The sequence below is a fragment of the Leucoraja erinacea genome, chromosome 1, assembly GCF_028641065.1.
Source record: "Leucoraja erinacea ecotype New England chromosome 1, Leri_hhj_1, whole genome shotgun sequence".
NCBI lineage: Eukaryota > Metazoa > Chordata > Chondrichthyes > Rajiformes > Rajidae > Leucoraja > Leucoraja erinaceus.
This window is the reverse complement of record NC_073377.1, coordinates 35123620-35135888: the sequence shown is the minus strand read 5'-3', so window position 1 is coordinate 35135888 and position 12269 is coordinate 35123620. Positions and strand designations below refer to the sequence as shown.

The following is a 12269-nucleotide window of genomic DNA, read 5'->3' as shown; positions in this document are numbered from 1 at the left end:
CGTGATTGGCTGAAGATCAGACGTCCGCCGATCACTTCGCGTTGATTGGTTACAAGGGGCGTTCGGCATCGCCGCTCTCGCTGCGGATTGGCCAGTGAGTGCGCGGGCAGGTAGCGCGGGCGCTGGGTGCGTGGCTTTGAAACGGTCTGCGGCGTTGCCATGGGTTTCAGTGGCGCCCTGACTCCGGCGGGACAAGGCAGGATGAGAGGCTGCAGCAAGGCCGGTATGTCGTGCACGCTGAAGGCACTGAGTTAACTTTGATAGCTATGATATTATCAGTCTCAAATTATAGTTGAAGGAACTTTCCAGTGTCATTGTTATGTCATTGTTATCTTTTAACCCTGCTTATTTATATCTCAATGTAAATATATTGTATGTTTTTTTAAAGTTTTTATTTATTTAACTTATTTTATTTGTTTGTTTATCATATTACCTGTTGAGTGATGTGTTTGCAAATGTGTTATGCTGCTGCTGCTGCAAGTAAGAATTTAATTGCTCCATTTCAGAACATGACAATAAAACATTCTTGATCGTGCACTCAAAATAATATAAACATAAGATTGGATGAAGAAGGGTTTCGGCCCGAAACGTTGCCCATTTCCTTCGCTCCATAGATGCTGCTGCACCCGCTGAGTTTCTCCAGCACTTTTGTCTACCTTCGATTTTCCAGCATCTGCTGTTCCTTCTTAAACAGATTAGGTGATCAAGCTGGTTAAAGTGTGAATATGCATTGAATAAAGTTGATACACAAAACAGTACCGAACAAACTGTTTACTCACTATTCCTCTTTGCAGTTGTATAAGACGTTGGTGAGACCGCATTTAGAATATTGTGTTCAATTCTGGGCACCATGTTATAGGAAAGATATTGTCAAGTTTGAAATGGTTCAGAAAAGATTTACGAGGATGTTGCCCGGACTAGAGGGTGTGAGCTATTGGGAGAGGTTGTGTAGACTGGGTCTTTATTCCATGGAGCATAGGAGCATGAGGGGAGATCTCATAGAGGTGTACACAATCATGAGAGGAATAGATCAGGTAGATACTGAGTTGGATGATCAGCCACGATCATATTTGAATGGCGGTGCAGGCTCGAAGGGCCGATTGGCCTACTCCTGCACCTATTTTCTATGTTTCTATGCACAGAGTCATTTGCCCAGAATAGGAGAATCGAGGACCAGAGGACATACCTTCAAGGTGAAGGGGAAAAGATTTAATAGGAATCTGAGGGGTAACCTTTTCAGACAAAGGGTGGTGGGTGTATGGAACAAGCTACCAGTGGGAATAGTTGAGGCTGGGACTATCCCATTGTTGAAGAAACAGTTAAACAGGTACATTGATAGGACAGATTTGGCGGGATATGGACCATGCGCAGGCAAGTTCGACTAGTTAGCTGGGACATTGTTGGCTGGTGTGGACGAGTTGGGCCGAAGGGCCTGTCTCCACACTGTATCATCCTATGACTCTTTAATATTTAAACTAAATTGAACTGTGATATTTGGGAGTTATCTTCCAAGATGTTATCTTTGAATTATCACATATTTTCAAGAGATAGTTAAATTTAGCTCTGAGGGCTAAATTAATCAAGAGATAAGGGGAAAAAGCAGGAACGGGTACTGATTTTAAATGATCAGCCATGATCGTATTGATCTGGCTCAAAGAGCGGAATGGCCTTCTCCTGCACGTATTTTTCTATGTTTCTATAAATGTAAATTAAGAAACGTAAATCTGTAAAAAGTGATTCCGTTTTATAAAATGCAGTCAACACATTTTATGTACAGTAATCATCTTGTATGATACTGCAATATTTTTATTATATACCAAATAAAAGCACTAGGTATTTTGATTATCACATGCCACATACAAAGTATAATGGGAGTATAATATAACACAAATGGTGATAAAGCCTGGGTTAGGATTTTGAATCGCTGTACTATATTTTAATTTAATAGTTCAAATATAAAAAGGGGGTATGTAGATAATGTAAAGATAGGGGAAAGTATAACAAATAATAACAATACATTTTTAATGCAAGATATTAGAATTGCAGTGAGGAAATAGTTAAAGCCAAAGTGCATACAACCCAGAACAAAATATTCAGTCTTAAGAAGGGTCTCGACCCGAAACGTCACCGGTTCCTTCTCTCCAGAGATGTTCCCTGTCCCGTTGAGTTGCTCCAGCATTTTGTGTCTACCTTCGATTTAAACCAGCATCTGCAGTTCTTTCCTACACAGAACAGTATATCACAGGAACAGGCCCTTTGGCTCACAATGTCCCTGTCTAACATGATGCCAAGTTAAAATTAACCTCTGCCTGCATGTGATCCATATCCCTGCATATCCACGTGCCTCATAGGTGAAAGAGGTGGCAATTCACTGCTAGATGTTCCAGGTTGAGAGAACAGGAGTTGGACAGGACCGTTGTGTCTGAGCACCATGAAGAGTTTACCATCACGCAGACGCTTCTCCTTTTCCCTGAAGCCACTATTCAGTTCATGCGATGAATAGAGAAGCCTTTGGGCTGGATGGCTGAGTCTGGCGAGCTGGGGGTGAGCCATGTCTCTGGAACAGAACACACAGCGTTCCCTCATTTCCCTTTGGTTAAGCAGCCTTGCTGTTAAGTCCTCACCCTTATTTTCTGTGCTGTCCTTCATGTGTTAGTCCTTCTTGCAGGCTGCTCTGTTGGCCACATTTCAGTGAACAATAGAGGCCTCTCCGGCGTTTACAGGCACTGTATTCACTGTAAGTGTGATCCTCCATGATGTTGGGGATTCCGCTCCCATTACCTTGCAGTTCATATAATCATAATCATATTTTATTTGCCAAGTATGTTTTGCAACATACGAGGAATTTCATTTGCCGTACAGTCATATCAATAAAAAGCAACAGAACACATAAAATAAATTTTAACATGAACATCCACCACAGTGACTCCTCTGTATTCCTGGAAGGCGAAAAATAGTTCAATCTCTCCCTTATTTGTCCTCCAGCGGTCGGGGGCCTCTAACCTTCCGTTGACGGGGGCTTACTCCCGTAACCGGTGGCGGGCCTTCCTCGTCGGGGCGATTAAATTCCTGTATTGGGGGGAATCCACTCCCCCGCGCCGGGCGATCTACCCCGGATTGGGGCTGGTCGAACGTCTTGCGGCTTTTGGAGCATCCCGACGTCGGTCTCAACCCGAGATTGTGAGCTCCTTGATGTTAAAATCCGCGGGCTGCGGTTGAGCGTCGATCCCAGGCAAGACATTGGCTCAGATGGCAAGATCACGCCTCCGCGGTGGGGCTCAAAGTCAGTCCAGAGCAAAGCCTCCAGCTCCATGATGTTAGGCCGCAGAACGACCAGAGATACGATATGGAAAATAATTGCATCTCTGGCAAGGTAACAGATTGAAAAAAAGTTTCCCCCGCCCACCCCGCACAATAAACAAACCAGAGAACATTAATACAAACTTTAAAAACACACTAAAACTAACAAAAAAAAAAGACGAAAAGGACAGACAGATTGTAGTCGAGGCTGCCATCGAAGCACCATCTGGTGGAACAATGGCAACACCATTGCCATTGGTAGATCCAATAGAGCAAATGGATTTTAATGGACTAGTGGTTTGTCCGTTACAATGCTGATTTGTGGTGTTTCCTTTATCTGTAGAAGTTCAGAACTGTTGTATTTGATCCTCTCCTGTTGTGCTGTTTGCAAAATATTGCCACACTTCAGCACCATTTTTGTGACATGAGAGACTTTATCAAATTCCTCATTGCTCAATAATCCATGTATAACATCCACTGCTCTACCCTCATCAATCACCTTTCTCACCTCCTCCAAAAATTCAATCGTCTGTAAGACCTGCGGATGAAGCCATGCTACCGATCCCTAATTAGCCCATTCTATACATGATTAAAGCTCTGATCTTGTTATTTTCCAGTTTGCGCGGTCTTTCTATTTGCGCAAAAACAGTACGTGATAGCGCAACGATTTTTTGCCAGTTTACTTAGTACTCCTTTGCTGCGAGCGCACCATTTTGTTCCGATAGGTGGTCTATTGTAAAAGGTAACGAGGTTTAAAAATATAAAACTCCGCTCGTGTGCAGATCTCTCCTCTCCAGCCTGTCAGCGCCGCGCAGATTATTCTTTTCTCCTGTCACTCCGCGGGACGTTCCACCCCTTCCTGCGCCATTGCGTCTATACTGGAGCTGAGGATGGCAGGCGGGGGTTTCCAACCGGACACTATTTTCGGAGGGACAGGAAGCCCGGTGCGGGTGATGTCGCCAAACGAAAAGCAGAGAATCTGATCTCGGCTTAGGAGAAGTCCAGCGACCAGTGCCCGCTGTGAGTTCCCAATGCACCGTCTGCTCCATCCCCTCGGGTCCACCTCGCTGGCTCCTGCCCCCTCTCTCCCCGTGATACCCCCCCCCTCTCCCCTACAACCCCCGTCTTTTCTCCGAGCTCTCCCCCCCCCCCGCCCATACACCCCCCCAGCGCACGCACCCCGCCAACCCTCCGCCGCCCACTACCCCCCACACACACCCCCCTCCCCCACACACACACCCCCGCAACCACTCCCCCGCACCACCACCCTCCCCCGCACCACCTCCCTCCTCCCCCCCTCCCCCACGCACCGCCCCCTCTCCCACGCTCCCCCACGCATCCCCCCCCCTCCCCCATGCATCCCCCACGCACCCCCCGTCCCCCTCCTCCACTGCAGTACGCTTCCCCTCACTGGCCCCTGCCTGAAGCAGTCCCGTCCCCGGATGCAGGACGCTCCCGCGCCCCCCCCCCCCCCCAACCGCCCCCGATCGTCCCCGCTTGAAGTCGTCCCCCTTCCCAGCTGCAGGATGTTTCCCCCCCCCCGCCCGCCCGACAGCCCCCGCCTGAAGTTGTCCCCCTCCCCCAGGTGTAGAACACTTCCCCACCCGCCCCTGCCTGAAGCCGTCACCCTTTCCCCCGGCTGCAGAACGCAACAAGAGATGCAACAAGAAAGAATGGACTGAATAAATCTCATCTTTAACATTTAAATTGTTGTTATATTTTAAGAGTTATTCACATTTTAAGCTTTAATAAATTCCTTTTCCACTTGCCGTACCTGGAGAGCTGCAAAGAGTGGATGCGGTGGTGGGGGGGGGGGGGGGGGGGTTGAGGGCGGATGGAGTGAATGCGTGGGGTGGGGGGAGGGCAAGAGGCGGAATGGGGGGGGGGGGTGAGGCGATCGGAGGTATCACAACGGGAACCCTTCAGCCGCTCCTGTGCAGTTAGGGGCTATGGGTGAGTGATGGAATATTGTATTGTGGGGGGACTGGTTGCGTTGGGGGAACGGGTGAGTGGTGGAATATTGCGTTGGGGAATGGGTCGTGTTGGGGGACCAGGCCTCCCGTGTGACTGGGTCTCTAGTCTAGTATGCTTCTAAAAGTGAGTAAATCCTATCCCAAAGAATCAATTATTATTTTACTTTACTGTTTTCTGGATATTTTAATTGATTGTGACAAATGATTGAAGATGATGTTCATTGCTCTATTTTCTATTTATCCAGCAGTACTATAAATTTGTGATGATGTCTTCATGTCTCTACGAATGCCTGTGTGAAGCAAGACTGGAACAGTATTACACTAATTTTACTGCAATGGGTTTTTTGAAGTCTCAGGAGCTGGCTAAACTAACCATAAATGATTATTCTCTGCTCGGGATTCACAACCTGCAGGATCAAAAACGTTTGTTCCAGCTCATTCAAATCATTAAAGCTGTACAGGAAGATGAGCGTGATCATATTGCAAATATGGAACACACTCAAGCAGGCTCTCTTAACTTTTGTGTGGAGAAGGTTAAGCCTGGTCCTCGACGACATTTGGATTTTGATTCCTCGACTGGTATCTGTGGGGCTCCTAGCTCCAGCAGTAATCCAAAGTTATCATCCACTGCCAATCAGTGTCAGTGTACAGCTTCTAGATTATTGAAAACCCCTTCACCTCCTGACCAACTATCTGCCAGATCAGATCTAAAGGAAACACAATTGCTTCCTGAGGGAGGAGCAAAGGATTGTAGCAAGAATGAGATCCAGAACACACACATGATTTTGCACAATTCAGGATATAATTATGGACTGCCTCGTGCTGCCATAAGGTATTTCAATGAATATTTCAACATTACATCATGTGCTTGTTAGTTTTTCAGAACTTTCACAAAATATAGTGAAGCCAAAATGCAATTATAAATATTATATTGTGGGGAAAAATGATGTATTAAAATAAAAAACATTGCATATATGTTTTGAATTGAATCCAAGTGTGATAGATATTTATAGTCTGTTGGTACTGTTTAAAATAAGTGTCTGATTTGAGAATAAGTTCCGCGTGCACGGTCCTCAGATGTGTACTTTGAGTAAGACAATGTTTTTTATAAGTTTATTAGTTAAATCGAGTTAATTTACTTCAACATTCACTTCAGATTTCAGTTCAGATGATAAACAAGCAAACTTGTGGTGTGGAGGAGAGTGATATTTGTGGTGTGGAGGAGAGTGGTCATCATTGGCGGTCACTCGAAATGAGTATGACTGTCCTCTCCACTCCATAGGGTAGGACCCTGTGTGTGACTTTGTTTAATGTGGTGCACAGACAGCCACCCCACGGTCCTTGACAGATCTCGGTCAGGATCCAGTGGCATGGAGTCCAAGATGACCGGGAACCCTTTTCTGCTGCAGCCTTTATCCGCCTTCCCAGCCGTTGTGACGCTTCACTAAAGTCAGCCATCATCCACCATCTGTTCCACCGTTGAGGTCTTGGTTGGATTGCTCTTTGTCAGGGACCTCCCCCTAGACCTTGCCCCCATGGGTGGCCTTACTAGGAACATAGCTCCAGACAGCATCACTCTCAGGATCTCGGGACCACACAAGCTTCTCCACCACGACAAGGTGACAATCCACAGAGAAGGGAGGAGAGTGGTATTTGGCGAGCCTGTTGCTATCAGTGGCTCATTAATTGATGTCGGGAAAATTGGCTGCTGGCACTTGAGGGTATGAATGTGGATTCCTCGAGCTTGCTGGTCTTGAGTATGTGCAGTCATAGTAACGAGCAATGTGATACTGGCATTGGATTGAAAATGTCGTACCACAGTTCAAAATCAACATCCGTAGAAGGCATGTTGCTGATTTGGAAAATATTTTCAGTTTCTGCTTAAAAACATCTCTAAAGGTGAGAAAATGCAGCATTGCTGAGAAGATTGTGCATTCTGTGCCATGTGAGAAATCATGGATACTTCCAGTGAACTTGACAACCACATGCAGGAAATGTCTCCATTTGCAGCAACTTGAATGTTGGGTTTTGACACGTGAGCAGCAAGTTTGTCTCACGGTGATGCATCAATGAGCTTGACAACTTTGGGATAGCTCGTTTATGGAGGAAGACTCATGACAGCCAATTGTGCAGACAGAGGGGAGCATAGCAAGTATCCATTGTGTCACTTTTGCTCACTAACAGTTTTTTTATTTCCTTCCCTGTTTTGGATTCCAGTGAGGGTAATGTACAGAGATGTGAATGTGGCACTGAGTGGGATAGCTGTACATGAGGAGAAGAGCAACAAGAGTGCAGTAGTTCTATGAGATTCGGTAGTTAGGAGGTAGATGTGGTCAGAGGTGGGGCTTCAAGTTGGTAAATTGCCTGCCTGTTACCAGGTTGGAAGATGACTTCCGTCATGAAGTATTGTCATAGTGGAGTTTGTTGGTGAGTCGGGGATAAAGGGGATGGGAGCCAAAGAGTAGAGTTAGGAGGGATCGAAACAAAGCTGGAAGAGGAACATGCAAATATAATAAACAAAATAGATAAACAGTTAAAATATTTAAGCAGAATAAATTGGTTAGAATATAAATAAAAACATTAGAAGGCCAACATGGAAAGATAGAAACATAGAAAATAGGTGCAGGAGTAGGCCATTCAACCCTTCGAGCCAGCGCCGCTATTTAATATGATCATGGCTGATCATCCAAAATCAGTACCCTGTTCTGGCTTTTTCCCCATATCCCTTGATTCCCTTAGCTCTAAGAGCTAAATCTAACTCTCTCTTGAAAACATCCAGTACAATTTTGGTCGCCTAATTACAGGAAGGATGTAAACAAAATAGAGAAAGAGTACAGAGGAGATTTACTAGAATGTTGCCTGAGTGTCAGCAACTATGTTACAGAGAAACGTTGAACAAGTTAGGTCTTTATTCTTTAGAGTGCAGAAGGTTAAGGGGGGACTTGATAGAGGTATTTAAAATGATGAGAGGGATAGACAGAGTTGACGTGGATAAGCTTTTCCCATTGAGAGTAGGGACGATTTAAACAAGAGGACATGACTTGAGAATTAAGGGACAGAAGTTTAGGGGTAACATGAGGGGGAACCTCTTTACTCAGAGAGTGGTAGCTGTGTGGAATGAGCTTCTAGTGGAAGTGGTGGAGGCAGGTTCGATTTTATCATTTAAAAATAAATTGGATAGGTATATGGACGGGAAAGGAATGGAGGGTTATGGTCTGAGTGCAGATAGATGGGAGTAGGGGAAAATAAGTGTTCGGCGCGGACTTGAAGGGCCGAGATGGCCTGTTTTAGAAACATAGAAATTAGGTGCAGGAGTAGGCCATTCGGCCCTTCGAGCCTGCACCACCATTCAATATGATCATGGCTGATCATCCAACTCGGTATCCCGTACCTGCCTTCTCTCCATACCCTCTGATCCCCTTGGCCACAAGGGCCACATCTAACTCCCTCTTAAATATAGCCAATGAACTGGCCTCAACTACCCTCTGTGGCAGAGAGTTCCAGAGATTCACCCCTCTCTGTGTGAAAAAAGTTCTCCTCATCTCGGTTTTAAAGGATTTCCCCCTTTATCCTTAAGCTGTGACCCCTTGTCCTGGACTTCCCCAACATCGGGAACAATCTTCCTGCATCTAGCCTGTCCAACCCCTTAAGAATTTTGTAAGTTTCTATAAGATCCCCTCTCAATCTCCTAAATTCTAGAGAGAGTATAAACCAAGTCTATCCAGTCTTTCTTCATAAGACAGTCCTGACATCCCAGGAATCAGTCTGGTGAACCTTCTCTGCACTCCCTCTATGGCAATAATGTCCTTCCTCAGATTTGGAGGCCAAAACTGCACGCAATACTCCAGGTGTGGTCTCACCAAGACCCTGTACAACTGCAGTCGAACCTCCCTGCTCCTATACTCAAATCCTCTTGCTATGAAAGCCAACATACCATTCGCTTTCTTTACTGCCTGCTGCACCTGCATGCCTACCTTCAATGACTGGTGTACCATGACAGCCAGGTCTCGCTGCATCTCCCCCTTTCCCAATCGGCTACCATTTAGATAATAGTCTGCTTTCCCGTTTTTGCCACCAAAATGGATAACCTCACATTTATCCACATTATACTGCATCTGCCAAACATTTGCCCACTCACCCAGCCTATCCAAGTCACCTTGCAGTCTCCTAGCATCCTCCTCACACCTAACACTGCCCCCCAGCTTAGTGTCATCCGCAAACTTGGAGATATTGCCTTCAATTCCCTCATCCAGATCATTAATATATATTGTAAATAGCTGGGGTCCCAGTACTGAGCCTTGCGGTACCCCACTAGTCACTGCCTGCCATTGTGAAAAGGACCCGTTTACTCCTACTCTTTGCTTCCTGTTTGCCAGCCAGTTCTCTATCCACATCAATACTGAACCCCCAATGCCGTGTGCTTTAAGTTTGTACAGTTAAGTTTCTGTGCTGTAATTGTTATATGGTTATATAATTGGCCTCCGCCTTCTGTGGCAGAGAATTCCACAGATTCACAACTCTCTGGGTGAAAAAGTTTTTCCTCATCTCAGTCCTAAATAGCTTACCCTTTATTCTTAAACGGTAACCTCTGGTTCTGGACTCCCCCAACATCGGAAACATTTTTCTGCATCTGCCCTGTCCAATCTTCTTAGTTGTTATATGTTTCTATAAGATCCCTCTAATCGTTCTAGATTCCAGCGAATACAAGCCCAGTCGACCCTTTCATTGAAGGCAACGTGTTTGAGTGCATGTTGTATTTGCAACATGGTGGATGATTTAACAGCACAAATAGTCAGAAACTAATCTGATCTAACTGCTATTGCACAATTGTGGCTGCGTGGTGACTGAAGCTGGGAACTCAATACTCCAGGGCACTTGGAAGTACAGGCATAAAAGAAAAGGATGTGGGATGGCACCTTTTTAATAAGAGATGACTTCACTACAGTATTTAGAAAGGCATGGCAGTTAACAATATAGAATTACATCAGTTTGGGTGGTGCTAAACAACAGCAGGAGACAGAAAATATTGATGGGAATTGCATTTGTTGTGATGAAGGACAATATAAAGGAGTTTAGAGGTTCAAGATCTGGGGTAATAAGGACTTTCATCTACATTTAGGCTGGGCAAATCAAATTAGTACAACAATATCTATCCATCCATCCACTCTGCCCCCTCCCCCCACTCTGCCCCCCTCCCCCCACTCTGCCCCCTCCCCCCCCTCTGCCCCCCCTCCCCCCACTCTGCCCCCTCCCCCCACTCTGCCCCCCCCTCCCCCCCCCCCTGCCCCCCCCCCCGCCCCCCCCCCTCCTCCCCCCCCCGCCCCCCCCGACCCCCCCCTCCCCTCGCCCACTCCCCCTCCGCCCCCACCCCCCCCACACCCGCCCTCGCCCCCCCCCCCCTCCCCCCACCCCCTCCCCCTCTCCCTCCCCCCCCCCCTCCCCCACTCCCCCCCCCCCCCCCCACTCTGCCCCCTCCCCCCACTCCCCCCCCCTGCCCCCTCCCCCCACTCTGCCCCCTCCCCCCCACTCTGCCCCCCTCCCCCACTCTGCCCCCTCCCCCCCCTCCCCCACTCTGCCCCCTCCCCCCACTCTGCCCCCCTCCCCCCCCACTCTTCCCCCCTCTGCTCCCCCCCCCACCCTCTCCCCCCCTCCCCCCACTCTTCCCCCACATCTGCCCCCCCTCCCCCCACTCTGCCCCCTCCCCCCCCCCCACTCTTCCCCCCCCTCCCCCACTCTTCCCCCCCCCCCCCCCCCCACTCTGCCCCCCCCCCCACTCTGCCCCCCCCCCCACCCACTCTTCCCCCCCCCCACCCCCTCTTCCCCCCCCCCCCACCCACTCTCCCCCCCCCCCCCCCCACCTCTCCCCCCCCCCCTCTCACCCACTCTTCCCCCCCTCTGCCCCCTCCACCCCCTTCCCCCCCCCCCCCCACTCTGGCCCCCCCCCCCCCCACCCACACTTCTGCCCCCCCCCCACTCTTCCCCCCCCCCCCCTCTGCCCCCCCTTCCCCCCACTCTTCCCCCCCCCCCCCCACTCTTCCCCCCCCCCCCCCCACTCTTCCCCCCCCCCCACTCTGCCCCCCCCCCCCCCACTCTGCCCCCCCCCTCTGCCCCCCCCCCTCTGCCCCCCCCCCCCCCCTCTGTCCCCCCCCACTCTCTGGCCCCCCCCACTGCCCCCCCCCCCTCCACTGCCCCCCCCCCACTGCCCCCCCCCCCCACTCTGCCCCCCCCCCACTGCCCCCCCCCCACTGCCCCCCCCCCCCCCCCTGTCCCCCCCCACCACTCTGCCCCCCCCCCACTCTGTCCCCCCCCCCACTGCCCCCCCCCTCTGCCCCCCCCCCACTCTGCCCCCCCCCCCCCACTGTGCCCCCCCTCTGTCTGCCCCCCCCACTCTGCCCCCCCCCCACTCTGCCCCCCCCCCCCACTCTGCCCCCCCCCTCTCTCCCCCCCCCCCCTCCCCCCCCCCCCCCCCCTCTCTCTGTCCCCCCCCCCCCCCCCCCCCACTGCCCCCCCCCCCCCTCTCTGCCCCCCCCCCCCCCTCTGCCCCCCCCCCCTCTCTCTCTCTGCCCCCCCCTCCCTCTCTCCCCCCCCCCCTCCCTTTCTCTCCCCTTCCCTCCTTCTTCTCTCCCCCTGCCCTCCCCCCCCCCTCCCCCCTCCCCCCCCCCCCCCTCTTTCCCCTCCCCCCCCCCTCCCCCCCCCCCCACTTTCTGGGTGAGTGGTGGAGTATTGCGTTTGGGAACCAGTCCTCCCCTGTGACGCCGCATGCCCTCCACCCCTCAATCTCTACCCCCCTCCCTCTCCCTTCTAACCCCCTCCCTCTCTACCCCACCCCGTCTAGCCGTGCCTGCGCAGTTGGTGGTTATGCGTGAGTGGATCGAGCGGGGGATGGGGTAAAATGAGCAAATGAATAATATTAATATAATATCAAGGGGGGGTTAGTGTGAGGGGGGTGGTTAGTGTGTGTGATGTCGAAGGCCACCGCCCTCCCCCTGCAACCGC

At 50.2% G+C, this 12269-nt stretch overlaps 1 protein-coding gene across 2 annotated transcripts in view; it reads left to right on the top strand.

Moving 5' to 3' along the window:
• Window positions 1-94: 94 nt before the first annotated feature.
• Window positions 95-12269, top strand: part of LOC129695589 (kinesin-like protein KIF24) — a 79769-nt gene continuing 67594 nt past the window's right edge. Inside the window, exons 1-2 of one of the 2 annotated variants that reach the window (XM_055632679.1) lie at window positions 95-223; window positions 5519-6105. In XM_055632679.1, the coding sequence (XP_055488654.1) occupies window positions 5537-6105 (569 nt within the window). In that variant the 5' untranslated portion in view covers window positions 95-223; window positions 5519-5536. The remainder of the gene's footprint in view (window positions 224-5518; window positions 6106-12269) is intronic. The other variant, XM_055632688.1, reaches the window with a different exon arrangement.